We start from the raw sequence: 21,992 nt of genomic DNA on the forward strand, positions 1-21,992 counted from the left end.
CCATGCAAATGTCTGCAAACTCCACGTGTATTTAAACATATTTCCGCATCATTTTCCCCCCATAAAAGCCATTCGTCTTGCTATTAGAATATTTATGTACATTGATGAAATAAATCTGCGAAAGGAAATTTCGTATTTTACGTGAAAAAATGTATCACTGGAATATTTAACCTCTACTTCATTTATTCGATAAACATATCCACATTGTATTAATTTACAGGCATTTGTTGGTAAAGTTCAACAATATTTTTTCAGCTTTGCGTTTAATTAGAAAAAAACACCAAGGGTTTTTCTTTTTATATTGCCCAAGGACAACGACTAGGTATCCATGAGATTAGATTAACGATACAGGTGATCAGCATGAATGTTACTAGCAATTTCAGATTCCCATCGGTCACCATTGTTGAGAAGTTTCTCTTTGTTGTATAACAGTTCCTCGTGGGTTTCTGTGGAAAACTCGAAGTTGGGCCCCTGAAAATTTGAAATTCCAATAACATAAATAAATCAATTTACATAAAAAAAATTGTGGAAAACAGAATTAGTTGGGATTAAATATTCAAAATATTCCTGATATTTTCACATTTTTTAATCGAGCAGGTTTTAGGTAGGATGTAATCATTAATACTGGTCAATGATTGAATCAAGAGTAGCTTCCGATTAAAAATGACTCAACAACTCTATTTTGAGATGTTCTCTTAAGGCCCGGGTGTACTATCTTTCGAATGCAATCTGAATTTTTTTTATCTTTCGTAATCCAAAATTGTCAATTGAGTGGTACATCATGTAGAAATTCCCAAAAATTATGATAGAATGATAAAAAAAATAGAAAAAATTCTAAACTGTTCCAAAGAGCGTTTTTTATTGAGATTCAGAATGAGTTGAAAAAAGTCGCAATTACAAATATCTGATTCGCTGTGGCAAATTATCTATTAGCTGTAATTTTCCATGGTGGATAACAAAACATTAACTCCTCATGGGAAGTGACTGCTAGGTATCTCAATTTTCAAAACAGTGGTATGTAGTCATCTGCCATTTTNCTGTTCCAAAGAGCGTTTTTTATTGAGATTCAGAATGAGTTGAAAAAAGTCGCAATTACAAATATCTGATTCGCTGTGGCAAATTATCTATTAGCTGTAATTTTCCATGGTGGATAACAAAACATTAACTCCTCATGGGAAGTGACTGCTAGGTATCTCAATTTTCAAAACAGTGGTATGTAGTCATCTGCCATTTTTATGTGATAAAAGGGTGATTAAAAAATTCTCCAAAATATTACAACTTTTTTCAAAGAGCCCTTTCCGTAATAAATGTTTCTGTGCAGTGTGGGAAAATATTTACGAAATCAGTTTTCCCCCTGCATGATGTTGGGTGACAGGCCGCCATTTGTCACCGTAAATCAGATACATTTTTCAATTTCTTGTTATTCAACTTATTCTGAATGTAAATTAAAAATGATTTTTGAAAAAATTGAGAATTTCTTCTACTTTTTTTTGATTATTCATTCATAATTTTTCAAAACTTCTGCATAATACAGGACTCAATTGACAATTTCAATTAATATCCCCGAATTTACTGGAGGTAATGAAACACTAATCGGAATCTTCTTTGTCCATTCCATCTTCCTTTACTGAAAAATCCTTATAAGAATTATTCCATCTACCCAGAACTAGCAGATATTCTCCAAAAACTGATAGCGAAATTAGATTTACTTATATTTTTCTACCACTTAATTGTTTTCGTATAAAAAAATTTTTGGATCCAAACAATTCTTCAATGATTGACTGCAAATTGTAATCCAATATAGGAAGAGAAGTATTTCTACTATTGATATTATAGTAATGTATTTCAATCAAACTTTTGTTTTCCATTTCCTATTATATTGAATTACTTTCGGTTTTATCCAATCGAATGTAACTCACCTCAACTATAGCATCTACTGGGCAGGCTTCCTGGCAGAACCCGCAATAAATACACTTTGTCATATCAATATCGTATCTGGTTGTTCTCCTGGAGCCATCGGATCGCTCCTCAGCTTCAATTGTGATTGCCTGCGCTGGACAGATGGCTTCGCAGAGCTTGCAAGCAATGCATCGTTCTTCTCCCGATGGGTATCTATCCAGAAATGCCAAAAAATATTAATAATAATCTTAATCCTCTTAATCAAAACGTTGAATCCCGCAGTGATTTAGTAAAAACATTGCAAGTCAGTATTGCACATTCTGTTGAAAATATTCGATTGTTTTTGCAATCAATTATTGTAAGGTAATAATTCACTTGGGAATAAGAATTCGTACATTGTCTATAAAAACTCCTTTTACAGAGAGATTTATAGGAATGCAGAGTTCTCATGGAAAAAGTTCTATGAAGAATTCTCAATAGAAGCGTATTCTATATAAATTCTGATTCTACATTACAAAAATACATACAAATTTTTTTTTTTTGCAGAATTTTTTCCATGGGAAATTTAAATGTCTACAGCTCTTCCTGTGAAATAAAGTCCTATACTAAATATTAAAATTCTATTCAGCTATCCTTTAGAATAATGTGGTGAGGGCTTATTAATTCAGTAGCGAAGTGGTAAAACGGTTTAAGTCGACTTATCTCCCAGTTGAGTTTTTGAGAAATATTTCGGACTCGAAGGGAGATAGCGAAATTTTCAGAATTACATTTGTTGTAGCTCTCAATCGGCTCTGCAAAAAAGGTTATAACAAAAATTTGCCATCTCCCTTAGGTTCCGAGATATTCATTGAAAACTGGTCAATAGTCAAAATTGACTTGTACCGTTTTACCACTTCGCTACTGAATTCAACTCTTGATTATATTCAGGTGGTACCTTCTCAGTGCGTGTTCTCCTCTGAACCTCGGACTCAGTGGTCCTTTCTCAAAGGGATAATTGATAGTTACTGGTTCCTTAAACAATGCAGATAACGTAACAAGGAATCCATTGCCAATTTCTCTCAAATAAAGATGCATCGCCTCACTTGAATGTACATTGGGCCAGGCTGGGCTGTCGTTAGGAGTGATGATGACGTACTTACTCCGAGAGGGTTGACATGTCGTTGCCGCCTGGGGTAGTGCCTTCAAAGATCTCTGTGCTGCAAAATAAAGCATTGAAATCAAATTACTGAATTAAAAAAAAAACCGAGTTTCCCAATGACGTTTTGGAGAGCATTTTGAGCAGCTCTGTCGTTGGAAGATAACCTCCCAATGGAGTGACCCAACCGATTACACAATATTCAGTAATTCTTGGTTCTTGAGGAAGTAATGATTACGGGCAGAATGTGATTTTGATTTTATTAATAAATTCTTCATTTTATATCAGGAATTCAATTAGTTTTACGTACTCAAAACATTGCTGGCGAATCTACCGAGAACTCGAACATTCGCCATGTTGAACGACGTGAACGACAGACCGCACAGCCGCACAGCTGCATAATATATGTAACACCACACACACATGCAATACAGTAAGCGAAGCGCCAACTGATTTGAAGTCCGAATGTGTGGCCCTCAGCACGGCTCTTGATTTGGCTGTTCAACACATGAATCACAACTTCCTCATCTTCTCGGATTCTTTGAGTGCATTCCAAAGCCTTCCGTCGACCAAACTGGACCTCAAGACAAACTCATATCTCCTTGAGATCATGGCAAAATATGCAGAGTTTAACAATAATAATGAACATAACAGCACCACACGTATGAAAAAATCGTCCAGAAATTTTCATACGTGGACTTCAGTATAGCGAAGTGGTCAAATGGTTTAAGTAGCTCTACCCTTACGGTAAATTCAAAGATTATTGAAAACTGCAAAAAAATTGCAGAAGACTCGATTAGATTCGGAATTCCAATTTTTTTTCTCAATTTGTAAGGGCCGGGCGTACTATCTTTCGAATGTTATCTGGATTTTTTTTATCTTACGTAATCCAAAATTGTCAATTGAGTGGTACATCATGTAGAAATTCCCAAAAATTATGATGGAATGATTAAAAAAATGGAAAAAATTCTGAACTTTTTCAAAGAGCGTTTTTAATTGAGATTCAGAATGAGTTGAAAAAAGTGGAAATTACAAATATCTGATTAGCTGTGGTCATTTTCCATGGTGGATAACAAAACACTAACTCTTCATGGGAAGTGACAGCTAGGTATCTCAATTTTCAAAACAGTGGTATGTAGTCATCTGCCATTTTTACAAAATGATTACAAAATTCTCCAAAATATTACAATTTTTTCAAAGAGCCTTTTCCGTAATAAATGTCTCTGTGCAGTGTGGGAAAAGATTTACGAAGTCAGTCTTCCCCCTGCATGATATTGGGTGACAGGCCGCCATTTGTCACCGTAAATCAGATACATTTTTCAATTTTTTGTTATTCAACTTATTCTGAATATCAATTAAAAATACGCTTTGAAAAAATTGAGAATTTCTTCTATTTTTTTTTGCTTATTGTTTCATAATTTTTCAAAACTTCTGCATGTTGCAGGACTCAATTGACAATTTCAGATGCCGAAAGATGAAAAAAAAACATCAAGATAACGTTCGAAAGATAGTGCACCCGGGCCTTTATCATTTTGGTTTTTAAAAGAAGAAATGTTTAAAAATCAGAATTTAACCCAGTGTCTTATGTGAAAATTAATATTTCCATTGTAATCAAAGACTAAAATCTGAATTTTTTTTCATTAGATGTGAAAAAATCAAGAATGTATTTGACACCAATGTTTTTGACCCGTACAAATTCTATAGAAAATACCTGAATAGAATAAGTCATGTAGAAGAATGGAATTCTATTGACTGTTTCTCTTGAATATTTTCTATTGAACAATTTAATCGAATCAGTCAAAAACGAATACAAATTCAATAGAATTTTCTATCAAATTCGCTGGGTTTTTCTATTAAATTTGTTCGTACGTGTTAATAAGAGGAGAGGAGAGAGTTATGAAACGAACGAAGTAAGTCAATTCGATGAAGTCCATTATTATTCATGAAGAGAAATTATGACCATAAGGAAATGGGTATTTTTAAAACATCGTTCAATTTATTTACTTTGTTTCACTATACAACTCAATTAATTGTGTAAATATTACCGATTGAAGAAAAAATAGTTGCGTTTGAACGTTCATAAACTGTGTCAATAATTGGTTCGCAGTGATTCAACAAAATCGCAGTAATTCAACAAATATAAATACATCAGTCTTGTAAGACGAGCATCATCTCTCCAGTTGACGGTGAAGGCAGAAATTAAATTAATTTTTCAACTTTTTTAAATCGTCACTATTGACTGTTGGCCTCTAGATCCATGTCCGACCACACAGCCTCGGTTTCGCTCTCTTCGTTAGCTTCGTCATTGTCAGAGTCGGGGAGGCCATCGCCAACGTCAAACGTCGTGTCTGCGTGTTCCTCGCCGACAGTCATATAGTACGAAGATTCGAATTTCGAAACGGTATTGTCCAGCCTGTGCATTCCCTCGAGAGCTCTCCTGTTACTTGGGTCGAGATTCAGGGCAATTGCATAGTGATCAATGGCTTTCTCCTCATTGTGTACTCTTGCCCAGAGGTCACCCAGCATCTGGTGGAGCTTACAAGTGGGCTGGATGTCGACCTGACGCTCCAAGAGTTCAATCGCACGCTCGAGGTTCATCTCTTGCTCGTAAATTTCAGCTAGGAAGTAGACTGCCGGGAGGTAGGACTCGTCTTGGGCTAAAGCTTTTTCAAGAAGATTCTTCGCTTTCGGGACTGATACCGGATCTTTCATCAACACAGATGCATAGAGCTGGAAGAAATTGATGAAATTAATCAAATTGACTTGATGGGAGACTACTATGAGTTTTAAAAGTTATAACTTATTGGGCTATTGGAGTGAGATTCCTCATGCATTGAGGATCGATTATATGTGTCTAAAATCGAATAGTTAGTCCAAAAAAATTAATTGTTTATTATTCGTTTGCCCCGCAGCCGCTTAAAATGTTAAAAATAGTCCAAGGCCTCCAATTTTTAGCTAGAGATTTTTTTTTCAGAATTTGTAAAAAAATGTGTACAATAAAAATTACGAATTACTTTTTTGATATTCGACTCCTACACAGCTAATTTTGCTTTGTTTGATATAAAAATTTCAGCCCTTCATCTAAAATAGGCAGAAAAATTATTCTTAAAATATTTATAATATATTCTCAATTCTTCCAAGAACACTTTTCGGGCTATTTTACATGAATGGTGTAGTTTTTTAATTAAAAAAATATCGGAATTGGGGGTGTAGGAGTTGAATTTCAAAAAACTAATTCGTAATTGTTGTTGCACGCATTTTTTCAAAAATCTTGAAAAAAAATTGCAGGCGGCTGTATACGTCCATGATCTTTCCTTCTGTCTCGAATTTCCTAGAAACTCCTTGCATTTCTTCGAATTTTCTGGAAACTCTTTGAATTCTCTCGAATTTCCTAGAAACTCTTTGAATTCCCTCGAATTTTCTAGAAATTCCCTGAATTTCCTCGAAATTTCTAGAAACTTCTCGAATTACCCCGAAATGTCTACAATTTTCTACAATTCCGATAGATGGCGCTGCACATAAGGACCGTTTCTCAAAATATGAACCCCCATATTGAAATCATAAATGTATGCACGTCCAAAAACCTCTGTAGCTCAAAAATTGTAGACCCTGGACTATTTTTAACATTTTAAGCGTCTGCGGGACAAACGAACAATAAACATTTTTTTTTGCACTAATTATTCGATTTTAGACATATATAATCGATCTACAATGTATAAGAAATCTCATTCCAATAGCCCACGACTTTTAAAACTCATAGTAATCTCCCCTTAAATACCTTCTCCGAAAGAAGACAACTGATAAAGATTTTCTTGTTGAAAATGTTTAGAATAATTTGTTTAAAAAAAAAGAGTCCATATATTTCTTCATATCTTGGATTGTTGTAAATGAGTGATTAGGAAATATTTTGTAATTTATTTTGGAGAATACGAATTTCTTTCAATTTTTGTCTAAAGGAGTTTTCAGTTTATCTAACTAGCTATGTTTGAACATCTTAAAATCTCAATATGCTACTGGCAAATTTCTCTTGAAATTATAAGGAAAATAATCAAATTTTTACTTGAATTTTCAACAACGGCTCATTTGGATGAAATTCTAGTTCTCAGTTCGAAATGATAATGAAAATTATTGAAAATTTAAAACATTCAGGAAATTATTATGCTGAATTTTTAATTGAACATGATCTTCAATGTTCAGAATGAGTTCAAGAATTCAGGCTGGCATGAAAATATCAATCATCACCTAACATAAAAAATTAAGTTTTCTTGAATTTCCAAAATGAATAAGAAAATCCACAAACAATTTGCTCTTCAATTTAAAAAAATTTACAAGTATAATACGAAAAATCAGATTACTATTTCAAACGTTAAAACTCAGATAGTTTTTAAAATATTATACAAAGTATTTCGAAGTGTTCGAATTCATTTTTTTTAAAGAAATAGATTCAAATAAATTCATTAATTTTTATTTGCTCACCGAAATAGCTCTTGGAGTGTGTCCGAGCTGTTTACACCCACTACTGGCAATATTCAACGCCTCCCTCAGTCGATGCATTCCAACGAAACAATCGACACAACCTTTGTGTGGCTCGTAGCGATACGGTTTCAACTGCATTGCTTGCCTAAACTGATGCAAAGCATCCTGATACTTCTTCTGCTCAATGAGAATGTTCCCCCGAAGGATAATTGCTTCAACGTTTGATGGATTGAGATTGATAGCCTGCGATGTCAGGGTATTAGCTCGATTCAATTTTCGAGCTGCGTAGAGAGTATATGCCATTGCAACGTACACCTCGGATGTACATTCACCAGCGGTTGATACCGTCGGGACCAATTTTTCTAATTCCTTTGTGTGTCCTGTTTTGTGGAGAACAGAGGCATAAAGGTCGAGCCTACGGAATAAAAAAAATTGATCAGCTTTTTTTACCGAACAATATAAACTGTTAGAAAAAAAATGAAATATCATGGACAGTTAACTATTCATTTTCAGGACGACACTGAATGTAATTTAGGGGGAAAACAAGTGGCCCATCGCACAAGTGTTAAGAGTACTGTTTTTTTTGCTAATAAATTAGCAATTTGCTTCCGAATGGATTAATCGAATAAAGGCCCGGGTGTACTATCTAATAGTTAGAATATTTTAAAAAAAGTAGAAAAAAATTTTAATTTTTTCAAAGAGCATTTAATTTATATTCTGAATAAGTTGAATAACAAGAAATTGAAAAATGTATCTGATTGACGGTGACAAATGGCCTGTCGCCCAATATCATGCAGGGGGAAGACTGATTTCGTAAATCTTTTCCCACACCGCACAGAGACATTTATTACGGAAAGGGCTCTTTGAAAAATGTTGTAATATTTTGGTGAATTTTTTAATCACACTTTTATCACATAAATATGGCAGATGACAAGATACCACTGTTTTGAAAATTAAGATACCTAGCTGTCACTTCCCATGAGGAGTTAATGTTTTGTTATCCACCATGGAAAATGACAGCTAATAGATAATTTGCCACAGCGAATCAGAGATTTGTAATTTCCACTTTTTTTCAACTCATTCTGAATCTCAATTAAAAACGCTCTTTGAAAAAGTTAAGAATTTTTGCTATTTTTTTTAATCATTCTATCATAATTTTTGGGAATTTCTACGCGATGTCCACTTAATTGACAATTTTGGATTACGAAAGATAAAGAAAATCCAGATAACACTCGAAAGATAGTACACCCGGGCCTTAAAACAAAAAAAGTGCATATTCGGTTTTTTGTTATCAATTTCAGATTAGTAGGGAAGTGAAATCAAAGGATGAAATCGATTTCTGGTCAAATTCTGAATATAAATAAATTTATTACGATTCCGAACAAATGATTTTTATTGTAAAAAATGGATTGTTTACAAATCATTTATAAAAAATACTCGTAGTTTTTAAAAATTGCAATTTTTTAATTATTTCATCCATCTTTCTCCGAAAGTAAACTTTCAAATTTTTCTTCAGATTAAAAAAATGTTTTCTAACGGTTCAATATCGAGATTCAAATTTAAGCCTGCAAAGTTTAAAAAAGTCATCGCAAAATGTCCAGAACCTCAGGATTAAATGGAGCTCAAATGAAAGCTCTGATGTTCGACTACAAAAGTAGAAAAGCATTTCACTGAAGAAAAAATCCCCAAAGTTCTTGGATATCCTTAATAACAAAAAGTGTTTTTTCCGTGGAAATGATATCTTTCTACCACTCCATTATTGAAATCTTGGATATTCTTTGGTTAAAAAAAAAAGTTGAAGAAAAAACGTTCTTTACCCTTTAGTAGTATCTGGTTCAATAGTTTTCGCCCTTCTCAAACAAGCCAGTGCATTCTTGTCGTCCCCAGCATAATAATAACACTCGCCCATCGTCACTAGGAGACTGAAATTGTCCCTCAAAAAATTAACATTATCCAAGGAACGAAGAGTTGTCACAGCGTGATTGTACTCTCGATTGTGAATGTGGGCGTGAGCCTTTATCCACGTGTTTAGCCAGTCGAGGCCAGGTAGATTGGAGGAAGATCCGACGATCAGGGAGTTGACCTCAATGCCTTTGACCCCTAGGGCAAGGAGACCTTCGGCTGCTTCGAGTGCCAGGGGACACTCACGTAATACTTCCTTGTAGGTTGTTATTGCTGACCGCTCCATGCCTTGCTCTTGAAATATTTTCGCTAGAGCCATATTCACCTGGATAGTGGAAAATAACAATCGTGCCATAAAAAAGTATTGGCTACAAACATAAAAATTGAAAACAAACAACAGAAAGACAAGCGGAAAATTGTTCTTGTATTGTATATAATGCAGTTATTTTTGCTAATAAATTAGCAATATGCTTCCGAATGGTTATTTTGCGCATAATTTCCTTCTATCGCGTGTAATTCATTGTTTATTTCATTGTATTAAAGTGAATACGATTTCCTTTTACCTAATTATGTCAGATTTTCAACTTGGTTGAATGTTATCAGCATTATTATTCTTATTATCCATTTTCTTCTATACAACCGATTGTCTTTTTTACAGTTCTATCTTTCCCCACAGCCCTTTGATAAAATGTTAATAGAAGAATTTTATTTACGCCGATTTGAATGAATTTGAAACATGACATTTGAAGAAACCATCAGAAAGCTCACTTTCAAGGAAATTCATGAAGAATTCAATTTTCAATTCAATTTTCTAGTGAACATAAAAGTCAAATTAATCAATATAGCTATCGTAATCATCTTTTAACTTCGACTTGATGGCATTAAAACAAACATTTTTAGCTATTATTGCATTTATTTGAAGCATGATATTCAAAGATATCGCCGGAATTCGGATTTTCAAAAAATACAAAATTTTTGAGAATTTTCGAATAAATCAAAATAACGATTATTGCGATCGCCTTCATCTTCGAACTCGGTCAAAGGGACATCCAAACAATTTTGTTACGCTATCATTCAATCAATTCCGAACATCTTTTTTTCTAGTTATCGTGGGACAACCTATTTTCGAAAAAAATCAAAAATTGAAAATACTAATAAGTGAATTAAATTTTAACAATACTTACATTTGAACAAAAAATTCTTTTCCATCCATTCATTAGCGAGCAATTGAAGAAAAACTTTACCACACACATATATACATCACACATACGTACGAACACGGTCTAAAAATTGCATTCTTGGACTTTTTGGATCACAATGGGTCGATATAATATAAAAAATTACAGACGGCTGTATCTTTGATACAACTATAATTGTACGTGGATACGTTCATGGTCTTCCTTTCTGTCTTGAATTTCCTAGAAACTCCTTGCATTTCCTCGAATTTTATAGAAACTCCTTGAATTCCCTCAAATTTTCTAGAAATTCCCTGAATTTCCTCGAAATTTCTAGAAACTCCTTGAATTTTTTTCGAAATTTAAAAAAAATTCTCGAATTACCTGGAAATGTCCAGAATTTTCTAGAATTCCGATAGATGACGCTGCACATAAGGATCGTTCCCCAAAATGACCCCCCGTATTGAAACCATAGACGTATCCACGTCAAAAAATCCGAAACTTAAATTTCAACGATTACAATGCTTCTATTCTGAAGCAAAAAGGATAGTTCTACAGAAAATATCCCAATTGTCTATAGGATTTCCTTTAGGATGAGACCATTTGGTTAAATTTAGCATTCGTCTCATTTCCAGAATGAATTCATGAATAATCACAGTGTCTTCAATTATTGCTAAGGTGCCTGTACCTATGCTCGTCCCTGTCCCTATGCTCGTTCAGATGTCAGGTGCTACGACATTTTGATCATTTTTACAGTCTCAAGAATCCATTAAGAGCGAAATACGATTAATACATTTGCGAACGATTATTTGTGGGCATCTACATGAAGAGGGCCCATTTTGTCGGTTTAGAGTTACGTATATTCCGGTAATCCTAGTGAGATTCCCCAAATTTTGAGCCCAAAATTAACACGATAGTATGAAAAATGAAGTCGGTATAGAAGATCAAAAAATCAGTTTAACATTGGTTTAAATGGAAGGTGTGAACACAAAAACATGAATATCTCGCAAAATAAATGCGACAAAGTGGGCCCTTTTCACGTGGACGTACACATTTATTAAAAAATAGTAATCATTATGATTAGTGTAAGTGAATTCCAATTGTGAAGGCTTTCCCCTCTGATATTTAATTTAAGTCATCGCCTCTTCACGCGCATTTCGATAGAAATATTGGACTAATAATGCTTCATCTTAGCTAGACGAGCGTAGGGTCATTTACCCTACATAAAAGTTGAAAACATTATTTGTGGACATTCGCATGAAAAGGGACTATTTTGTCGATATGGTGTTATGTATACTCTGATAATACGGATAATATTCCGCACATTTTGAGCCCAAAATGACCTTCACAGGGTCAAAAATGACGTCGTTGGAGAAGATGGAAAAAACAATTTAACATTGGCGCAAATGGGAGTTGCTGACACAAAAACGTGGGGGAGGTTGGGGTAAAACGGACAGTTTTGATTTTTTTTTAAATTTTAATAAGCGGTTGAAATGTTGATAAAATTCAATAATTTTTTTTTCAAAGCAAAGAACAATTCTTTCTCTTTGTGACGAGCCTAAACTGAGCTCAATTGATCAATTTTTTTTTGAGTTATGAATAATTAAAAAAAAGTCTTGTGTCCGTTTTACCCCACCCGCCCTTAAATATCTCGGAAACTAGAATCGACAAGCTGGCCTCTTTTCATTTGGACGTCCACATTTGATCATTCCTTTGTACCTTTGCAGTCCTTTGTTTAGCTGGAATGCTCTGCAGCACTTGCAGTGCCTCGAGTTGGCTCTTCAATTTAATCAAGCACACATGAATTTGATACTTTATATCAATATCCGATAATAAATCCTTGTGGCTCTCCTGGGAAGGTTTAGTCGCTCCCTTGGATTTCAACAAAAATTTTCTAAACTGCAATGACTTTTTATACAACGATTCGGCTTTTCTGTATTCACCCAGGTGAAAATGCGAGTCGGCACAGTGAACATAAATGAGAAATTTGGCTGTTGGCGAGACGAGGTCTCCATTGTGGTCACTTAGGGATAATACTAGATTGGCCTGGAAGGAAGAACTCTTGTCAATCGTATTTTATCAAGAATAATGACGTGGGAATCATTCAATAATTTATTTGACATTTTTCGGAGCACTCACGAGGGATATCACATTGGAGTACAATTGCTGATCGTACAGCAGTTTCACTTGATCGTAGAGACTGGACATTTTTCTATTTCAATGCGTTCATACACCTGGTGTAGATGAAGTTGATTGACTGTCCAAGAGTTATTTGTTTACAAAGTCAATCGAATCAACTACGGAATGAAGGTGGTATAACGCCTCATTCATTTCAAGATTATTTGGGGGTTATGTGTTAGTACGCATGCGTAGAGCTTCATTACCGGAGCATTTAAATCCGACCGAATGATGAAGGGGCCGGCGGGAGAGAGGAGGAAGTAATGAGCTTTGCTATCTTTCGATTTATCTCAGGAGCAGATGCTTTTAGGAAGAAATGCTAAATGACCTTTTTTATAGCTACGAAAATGGCCTACAAAAATTGTTTTCTGACATTTTTCCCTAAAACTACTAATTACCAAGACAACTGGGTTTGGGGTAAAATGGACACGTTTGACTTTTTTTAAAATGTTAATGACAGGTTGAAATGTTGAAATTTAATTTTTTTTTTCAATGCAAAGAACAAATCTTTCCTTTTGGGGTGAGCCTAAACTGAGCTCAATTGATAAATTTGTTTCTGAGTCAAATTTAAAAAAAGTCTAGAGTGTCCATTTTACCCCACCCACCCCTATGATATTCCATGAGATATGATAGACTTATTAAACAAATATTTCGAATACGTTTTTGTAGCTACGAAAATGGTCTACAAAAATTGTTCTCTGACATTTTCCCCTGAAATCATGCATCATCAAGATGAAATCGTGAAACTTGCTCCAAAAATTTTCCTTCGACATTTTCCCCTAAAACCACAAATTACCAAGATAATTAAGTTTGGGGTAAAATTTGACTTTTTAAAAAATGTTAATGACAGGTTGAAATGTTGATGGAATTTAATATATATTTTTTCAATGCAAAGAACAGTTTTTTCCCTTTGTGATGAGCCTAAACTGGGCTCAATTGATAAATTTGTTTCTGAGTCATGAGTAATTTAAAAAAAAGTCTAGTGTCCCTTTTACCCCACCCACCCCTATGATATTCCACGAGATATGATAGACTCATTAAACAATTCCTCCGAATACGTTTTGTTTATTTTGAATATTTCTCAAGGAAGGAAAGGAAAAACCTGTGCCATTACTTTTTTTGTTAATCAATCCTAAAAATTAGTAGAAAATAATAAAGCTCAGGAGAAAAATTCCACAACCAAAGGACTTTTTTTATCAATTTTATTTCACAAACGATACTTGCCAAAGCAAATATCCTCCCCACACTTCTTCGATAAAAAATACCTGAACATACGATAATCAATCATTCAGAAGTTGATGAAGAAAAATAGTTGGGTATGATAATAGTTCCTTATATCTAAGAATCTTATCAGCATAGAGTGGGAATCCAAGTTATTAGCCCCTTCCTCTGCCAGGAGCTGACCCACCAGGTTGATTCTGTTGATTGAGCCAAGGGGCAGAGCCCGTGCCTCTGCCTCTTTGATTCTGCCCTCGTCCTCGTCCTCTTGCTGCATAAAAAATATAGAAAAATTAGCTCATAGTGATCCCCCTCGAAAATCCGATCGAAATCCCATAAAAAATGAAGACGAAAACAAAAAATGGAAATAATAAATTAATTACCTTGTGCCCGAAGTATCGCAGACTTTCCACGTCCAGCAGTGCCAGAGCCCTTCCCCCCAGGTCTCTTAAACATCGGAGCATTTTTCAACATATCAGGCAGTATGAGAAACCTAATCTTAGACCCCCGAATGTAAACATTCTCCAACTGTGCAGACCTTCCATCCCTGTACGTCACCGTGATCCCCTGCATCTGACAATTCATATTGTCCTCAGCCTCGATCAATTTCCCACGATAAACTTCACCGGTATTGGTCTCGCAGGTTATGATGTGGCCTTCCGCCTCATGCAGCACTTTAATCGGTACTCCAATCGACATTCTATCGTTTCTTCCAAATCGTTATGTTTCAATAACCTCAACTGCTCGATAAATATCCCTTACGGATATTCTTTGTCTCAAAAAATACGGAAAAATACTTCAACAATATTATCCGCTACACACGCTCCAAAAAGGCTCAAATAAACGAAACAAACGCCAGGGGAACGACCACTCAACCTCGAACCACAAAACTCAACCAAGAACGCCAAAATGGCTGATAATTTTGTCGCGTAGACCGCTAGTTACCACGTAGGGTCCCTATTTCGTTCCAAGGACGCCATCTATCCACCATTTCCCTGTGCTTTACCATCCGACAATAAATTCTCGCCAACCGCGAATACCCAATAAATTTCCAATAATTCCCCCTCCTCTCAAATATCCTCTCAATGTTGTCCACCTCGACCCCCCATTACCCCACACCCCATTCCAAATATTCCTCCATCTCTCTTTATTTATCGTCACACTTGAATGGAAAGCGTTTACGTTATCCGACGGTGTAGACGAGGGCGCGTGCCTCTGTTCCGTGAAAAGCCAGACTCCCGCATGCAGGGCCATTGAAACCTGAAAACTGTGCCCCCAGTTTTACGCTTTAATTAGTGTAACAAGGAGAATCACGAGAGAGAGTCGTCGAGAGGCTCCAAACGACACCGGTAATTATTGTTTCAATCATATAATTCTTAACCTACTCTATCATTGTTAGATTTTTGGGTTTGGGTGGAGTGAACTCCACGCGTTTGTTACGTAAATTAGTTGGATAATTAATCTCGGGGGCGAGGACTGATAAAAATACGAGGATCATTTTCCTACACTTGTAGTATTTACGGCGAACCGATAGGCGGCATTACACGGCGTCATTTTGTGTTTCCCTTTGGTGTATTGTGTGTGTTTGTGTATGTGTGTGCGTGCTGGGGGTTCGGGGACGTAGTTTTTTACCCTCCTGGAAATTCGTCGAGAGAATTCACGATCCGTTGGTTGCATGCTGTCAGGAATTTGGGTTTTAAATAGAATTAAGGGAGAAGATCTTTGGCACTTGTGCTGGGTAATTTTCATCAATTCGATTGGGTTTTTCTCAATAGCAATTGTCAGCCGGCCTGTGGGGGGACGCGTGCGAGTAGCGGTACCCCGGAAATTGGTGAAAGAAAACGAGTTGAACGAAAAAACAAGAAAATAAATAGCAGGGCGTGGAGAGAGATTCAGTGGTCCCTGAATAAAATCATTAAAGTCTCTGGGTTATAATGAATCGTGGAGCTATAGGAAAAACAGGCAAGGAGTCACAGTCGGTTGATGAGAAAAATTGCCTCAAGAGGTTAAAGGGGAGCAATTCGAATCAGAAGATTCCTGAGGCCAACACCAAACAATCTGAGATATCGAGGTTTGTGGGATAGGGGAGGGTAGGGTAAAATGGACACTTTTGAATTTTTTAAAAATATTCGTAACTCAGAAACAGATTTATCAATTGCGCTCAGTCTCAGCTCATCACAAAGAGGAATCATTGTTTTTCAATTGAAAAATAAAATTATTCCATTTCATGAACAATTCAACACGTCATGAATATTCCAAAAAAAGTCAAAAGTGTCCGTTTTACCCTACCCTTCCCTAGTTATTTTGATGATTTATTATTTCCAAGACCAGGATCAGGGGATAATGATTATAGGTATGGTTTTTTAAAAATAAACTCACGACTTTTTGGTGCCTGCAATTATTTTTGGAGCGGTGGATGCTTGGTGATGATTGAATAATAACGTTGGTTAGTTTTTGGAAAATTAAGGGAAATTTGCTCTTGCACTCGTCATTATTTTGATAGAGAAACGAGGGATCTATGTGATAAATTGTTTTAATATTCTATCGCCGGAAATTTGGGAGAAAGATTTTTTATAATGAGTGGATTGTTTCTTAATATTTTTTATTCTACATGGATGCATAAATTATTACATTATACTACAAGAACGATATCCCAAGCATCCTAGAAATCAATTTCTGATAAGGGCATTCGAAAAGTTTGGTGATAACGTTTACTTTCTGAGTTGATTGTTGGATAACAAAACTCATGGTTTTTTTTACATAATCGATATAGATTCTGCGCCCTTTTAAATTTTTTATAGGAGGGAGAGGAATTTATATTAACGATTCTTTTGCTTCTGAATGGAAGCATTGTAATCGTTCGTATTTGAGTTTGGGATTTTTCGTGTTATATCGACCCATTGTGATCTAAAAAGTCCGAAAATGCTATTTTCATTTTGACAAATATTTCTCCAGTAGTGGGAAAATAAGAAAAACCTTTCACCGTTTTCGCTTCAATTTTATGATATTCGGTTGTACTTTTAAAGAAATGAACATTATTCTAGAGAAATTTCTATTGGAGAAAAATTTGTGGAAGTCGTATGCGCCAAAAAAAAATTTGTCCTCAAAAGTTGGGTTAAAATGATTCTAGAGAGCCCAAATCGTCCAGATTTCATGTTCCCTAGATTAGGTTTATACGACCTTTTTCCATTTAGCACGCGACATACGTATGTGCGTACGTATGTAAACAAATTTTTCTTCGATTGTTCGCTAAAGAATCGATGGATTTGAATTTTTTTTTCCTCAAATGTTGGAATTGTTGAGCCCTACCAATCACCATTAATTAAAATTTAATTCATTATTAATTTTTAAAATTTTCGAAATTTTTCAAAAATTGATTTTTTTGCGATAACTAAACAAAGTGTTCTGAATTGATTGAATGATGTCTTAACAAATTCGTTTGATCGATAGCAATAATCGTTATTTTCAGATTCATGTGAAAATTTGCAAAAATTCTGTTTTTTTTTTTTGAAAATCAGAATTCCCAGGATATCTTTGGATATCATGCTTCAAATGAATTCAATTCTAGCTTAAAATGTTTGTTTTACTGCCATTAAGTCAAAGTTAAAAGATGATTACGATAGCTGTATTGGTTGATTTGATTTTTATGATGATTGTTGAAAATTTAGAATATTTGATGAATTTACCTGAAAGTGACCTTTCTGATGATTTTTTCAAATGTGATGTTTCAAATTCATTCAATTATGTATAAATAACATTTTTCTATCAACATTTTATCGAAGGGCTGAGGGGAAAGGTACAACTGCAAAAGGAATAGTAAGAATAATGATAAAGATAACATTCAACTAAGTTGAAAATCTAACAAAATTAGCTAAAAAGAAATCTTATTCAATTTAATAAAATGAAGTAAACAATGAATTATACATGATAGCAGGAAATGATGTGCAAAATGACCATTCGGAAGCATATTGATAATTTCTTAGCAAAAATCCCTATAATATATTCAATACAAGAGCATTTCCCACTTGTTTCCATTCTATCAGTAAAAATGGAGGAACGTATACTTCTTGAACTTGAATGAAAAATCGTGGTTCAAAACAAGTATTTCATAATTCAAGAATTCTTCAACTATTTCTTATCTATTGTAGAATAGAATAGAATTTTATTTCATTGGTGCTACAATTACTGTTTTACACCTACACAAGCCTCGCCTTCTCAACACAATAATAACATGAATAGATAAATACAGAATACAAAAATTGCTTTAGGTATTAACCTAAATGCAGCCAACATACAGAATATCTAATATATAAGACAAACAGATATCGCCAGAAAACAGTGCGGACCTATGCCATCGTCACTCCCTTCCCCGCGATTCGTGAGTAAGAAAGCACTTAATAAATGAATAATATATATTAAGAAACATTTTTATGTTATCTATTGTATTTTCTGAACGACGTTCATGGCACTGAGTATTATCCATGAACGTTTTCAAAAAAAAGTAAATAGTAAAAAAATAATTTTTTTTAGCTTGATGATCGATGATAATCCATAACAATGTTATTTTTTCTTTCGAAAATAACCCAAATATATTCCTTCAACAACATTAGTTGTTTTTGAGTGCAGGAAAAAGTCTATATTATAAGATTTGGTTTCATCGCGTTTCTCAGGAATGAGGAAACATTTACTGAAACTGCACGAAAAGTTGTAGAAATTTGACAGAAAAAGATGCTTTTGGAAAAAAATTTCGCAAGTTAGGGATTTTTTTTCATCTATTTTATTCTGTGAAATGAAACCCACAAACTCTCTTGCAGGGATGATATTCCATGCTTGATAGTGATTGGTTGATGATCTTAGTTGGTTCTTGGTAATAGTTTAGTAAGATTTTGTGCTTTTGATACAGGCCGAAGACTGTTGGAGTTGCTAAGAAAACGGGAGCTACTGGGCTAGTACTTCCTAAAAACCCCAAGGTAAATAATTATTGAATGAATATGAACGTGTCTGTCTTAATTTTCACATAGGTTTTTGGTGATTCTTACGTGTATAAGAAAACCATGAAGATGAGAAATTTGTAACCAACTAGATGAGCGAAAATTTTTCCCTATTCTCTCATGACATGCAAGACTACTTTGTAAAGAATCTACTAAGAATTAATTTTTTAAAGGAATGTAAAAACCCGAAAGGTCATACATGCTTGAATGAAAAAAATTAAATAATTTCTTAAAGGAAATATGATTTCATTCGTCAAGGGGTAAATTGTAGATGAGTACGACTCGACATATTTTTGAGTTGCAGGTGACACTGATCGCCTAGGTGAATGACCATTAATTGATGAGTTCAAATACATTGAATGGTCATTCATAAATGAGCACAATTCGCTTGTAATTACCATAGACGTTATTTTGTTAAAATGAATCAAGACTCGAGAATTGTGATGGGTCAAATTTCATATTTCCAATAATTCTGGTTTTAGGAGAAAATGGCAGGGAATAGTTTTTTCAATGAATTTAATCATCAATAAAAGGGGTTTCCTGAAGCTTAATGAAAAGATCAATAATAATTATGTAAAAATTAATTTTTCGTGAATGCGTTTGGGAATTCGAGTATACTTCCGATAATAGATTTTCTGATGTACACTCATTAGAAAATTTAAGGCCCCACGATTGTTGTATGTATATGGAAATAAAGAAGCGGTGAAATTTTGCGCCATTCCCACGGGTTAATAAATGGAATAATGGAGAAAACTTACGTAAAAAACATTTTTTCGCTGCGGCTGAAATTCTCTTGGGTGGTCTTGGGTTATTGTTAAAATGGATTTTGATTTTTTGGGGAATTGACAGGCAAGGAAAGTTTTAAAATCGATACATTTTTTCGAATCATAGAAGAATACCCATAAATTTGATTTCTATCCTTGTCTTTTGATAGCATTAATAGAATAAATGACAGAAAATGAGAATTGGAGACTAAAAATTTATTATTAGATTATTATTATGTAATAATGTAATTAATCCCCCTTGAAATTCCCCCACAGAGTAAATTACGCAGTCCTTCAAAGCTGAAGCCATTATCCACAAACTTCCAGCCCCGAGTGATTCCTCAGCCCTCCCAAAAATCCGAGAAACGTCTTCAAGAGCACTACAAGCAAAAGTCCACGATGAAAGTCCAACAGGAGTCAGCAGAAGTAATACCTCAATCAAAGAAAAAGGATCTGAAATCAAAGTCAAAGCCTGACGATAACCCACCCGAGATCAAGGAAATTCCTTCAGCCTCATCAGACACGAACGGGAAAGCCAGTGTGGAAAGCCACTCTTCTCAATCTCCAAAAGACAATGGAAAAGAAAGGGACGATGGAGTGTCCCCACAACCAGAGGTGAATGAGCCAAAGGAGATCGTGGTGTCTGAAACCGAGAGTACAAACAGTGAAGTCATCGACTTGGTGGAGATTTCAGATGATTCATTGGTATTAGAGTTCTCTGAGAAGCCGGAGGAGGCCCTTGAGAAAGAGCAAACAGCCATTTCCTCGGAGCAAAAACAATCAGAGCCATCAAGCAATGACGCCAACCCTGCGGACGTTTTGGTCGAATCTACAACGTCAGAGTCTTGTCCACCTTCAGACCTAAAATCCCAGGAGAATCCATCAGAGAGCAACGAAGACCAAGTGAAGCCTGAGGATGACCCCTCCTTCGTCTCCTACGACTCGACAATAATGTTGAAGGACGTGCAGATCAAGTTGAACGATTGTTTGAGAGACAACTCAAAGATGATGGACGTAACAGACCCCAACGCCAGCATGTCTGAAGCATTTAAGGACTTGTCCTTTGGTAGAACTCTACGAGGAATCTCTGGAAGGAATTCCATCGGTCGTATGAGGCACGTCACCCTCAGAGATCGTCAACGTACACCCAATGATTCATTATTTGTTAATACGAGTAGTGCTTCCTTCTCTCAGGACGATGCACTACGCTATACTCCAGGTTTTCTGGACTCACCCAGTCGCAATGGAACTCCTAGTGATCGTAAACGCAAGCTTGGGTCTGAGGTCAACGATTCTGCAAAAAAGCCAAGGCAGGAGGAGAGCTCAATATTCAATACTTCGTTGGAATATATTAAAAATCTTCGGAGGCCTGTGCAAGTCTCCACTCCCAATCCCAAAGGATTCAAATTTGATATTGGAGAGAAGTCTGAGGGTGACAATGAGAATGTTCAAGTGGGAGTCAATGCAAATGTTGAGCCCAAGAAATGGTGTGTCGTTATGTGAACAATATCCCAGAATTATTTGAATTGTTCATCCTTAATTTTGAAAAAATCAATTTTTCATTTTTGCTTGTAGAGTTAAGAATTTCAGATGATAAAGTACAGATTATTTTTGGATAATCCATTTTTAATGATACATGACTTATAATAGTATCTATATTCAGATGTTAGGAAGTAAGAAATTTCCTGACTGCAATGCCCAGGTTAAAGAATTCAATTTTTTTTATATATAAAACGGTAATTAGTATTTCAATGATGGAATATACTCAGAGAGAGGCCTTTTCTTCGCCAAAAGTATGGAAACAAGAAACAAGATTTGTAAGAAAAATTATTACATGCTAGTAGAGAGTATTTGTCATTTTTTATTTTATCAATTTGACGATATTATCTGTAGGACTGATAGCAGTTTACTCGTTAGTTTAGATTTCTCCTTTATTTTGTCGTTTTTTACCCCACGGAACAGAATGGAACAAGAAATTAATAGTTAAGAGAAATATGAAAAATGAAATATTGAGTAAAATTACATGTAAATATACGAGTGATTTTGATATTATGGTTGATAATTGATGGATCACTTTGGAAAGTTATTTAGCTTCCCTTTTATCTAGGTTATTTGTAATAAATGTTTTTCATGATATATTATCATAAAATGTGTATTTAATTGTTCAATTTATCCTCATTATTTCTATATTTTCTTTCCGTTGCTAAAAAAAAAGTTCTAATTATAGACTATCTTTCTACTTCAGTTGAAAATT

The 21,992-nt window shown here is 34.9% G+C and overlaps 4 protein-coding genes across 5 annotated transcripts; 1 reads left to right on the plus strand and 3 right to left on the minus strand.

Moving 5' to 3' along the window:
* Window positions 1–165: 165 nt before the first annotated feature.
* Window positions 166–3,449, minus strand: LOC107037250 (NADH-quinone oxidoreductase subunit I). The gene is made up of 4 exons (XM_015255711.1): window positions 3,345–3,449; window positions 2,834–3,095; window positions 1,920–2,112; window positions 166–471 (listed from the first exon to the last, which is right to left on the minus strand). The coding sequence occupies exons 1-4, from the start codon at window positions 3,388–3,390 to the stop codon at window positions 340–342; spliced, it is 633 nt and encodes a 210-aa protein (XP_015111197.1). The 5' UTR covers window positions 3,391–3,449; the 3' UTR covers window positions 166–339.
* A 1,559-nt stretch (window positions 3,450–5,008) lies between these two features.
* On the minus strand, window positions 5,009–12,923 carry LOC107037170 (anaphase-promoting complex subunit 7). The gene is made up of 5 exons (XM_015255568.1): window positions 12,727–12,923; window positions 12,307–12,633; window positions 9,328–9,737; window positions 7,511–7,925; window positions 5,009–5,764 (listed from the first exon to the last, which is right to left on the minus strand). Exons 1-5 carry the CDS (start codon window positions 12,793–12,795, stop codon window positions 5,267–5,269), a joined length of 1,719 nt encoding a protein of 572 aa, XP_015111054.1. The 5' UTR covers window positions 12,796–12,923; the 3' UTR covers window positions 5,009–5,266.
* A 1,045-nt stretch (window positions 12,924–13,968) lies between these two features.
* LOC107037178 (small nuclear ribonucleoprotein Sm D3) lies at window positions 13,969–14,905 on the minus strand. Its single transcript, XM_015255581.2, has 2 exons — window positions 14,367–14,905; window positions 13,969–14,254 (listed from the first exon to the last, which is right to left on the minus strand). The coding sequence occupies exons 1-2, from the start codon at window positions 14,680–14,682 to the stop codon at window positions 14,142–14,144; spliced, it is 429 nt and encodes a 142-aa protein (XP_015111067.1). The 5' UTR covers window positions 14,683–14,905; the 3' UTR covers window positions 13,969–14,141.
* A 179-nt stretch (window positions 14,906–15,084) lies between these two features.
* LOC107037241 (cell wall protein RBR3) lies at window positions 15,085–21,879 on the plus strand. Of its 2 annotated transcripts, XM_015255684.1 has the most exons (4): window positions 15,085–15,332; window positions 15,759–16,054; window positions 18,887–18,953; window positions 20,015–21,879. In XM_015255684.1, the coding sequence occupies exons 2-4, from the start codon at window positions 15,918–15,920 to the stop codon at window positions 21,239–21,241; spliced, it is 1,431 nt and encodes a 476-aa protein (XP_015111170.1). In that variant the 5' UTR covers window positions 15,085–15,332; window positions 15,759–15,917; the 3' UTR covers window positions 21,242–21,879. The 2 variants fall into 2 exon arrangements, with proteins under 2 accessions (XP_015111170.1, XP_015111171.1); XM_015255685.1 differs by lacking the exon at window positions 15,759–16,054 and having other exon boundaries at window positions 15,312–15,332.
* The last annotated feature ends 113 nt before the right edge of the window (window positions 21,880–21,992 follow it).

This window comes from Diachasma alloeum, unplaced genomic scaffold, assembly GCF_001412515.2.
Source record: "Diachasma alloeum isolate Michigan unplaced genomic scaffold, Dall2.0 Dall_scaffold_00214, whole genome shotgun sequence".
NCBI lineage: Eukaryota > Metazoa > Arthropoda > Insecta > Hymenoptera > Braconidae > Diachasma > Diachasma alloeum.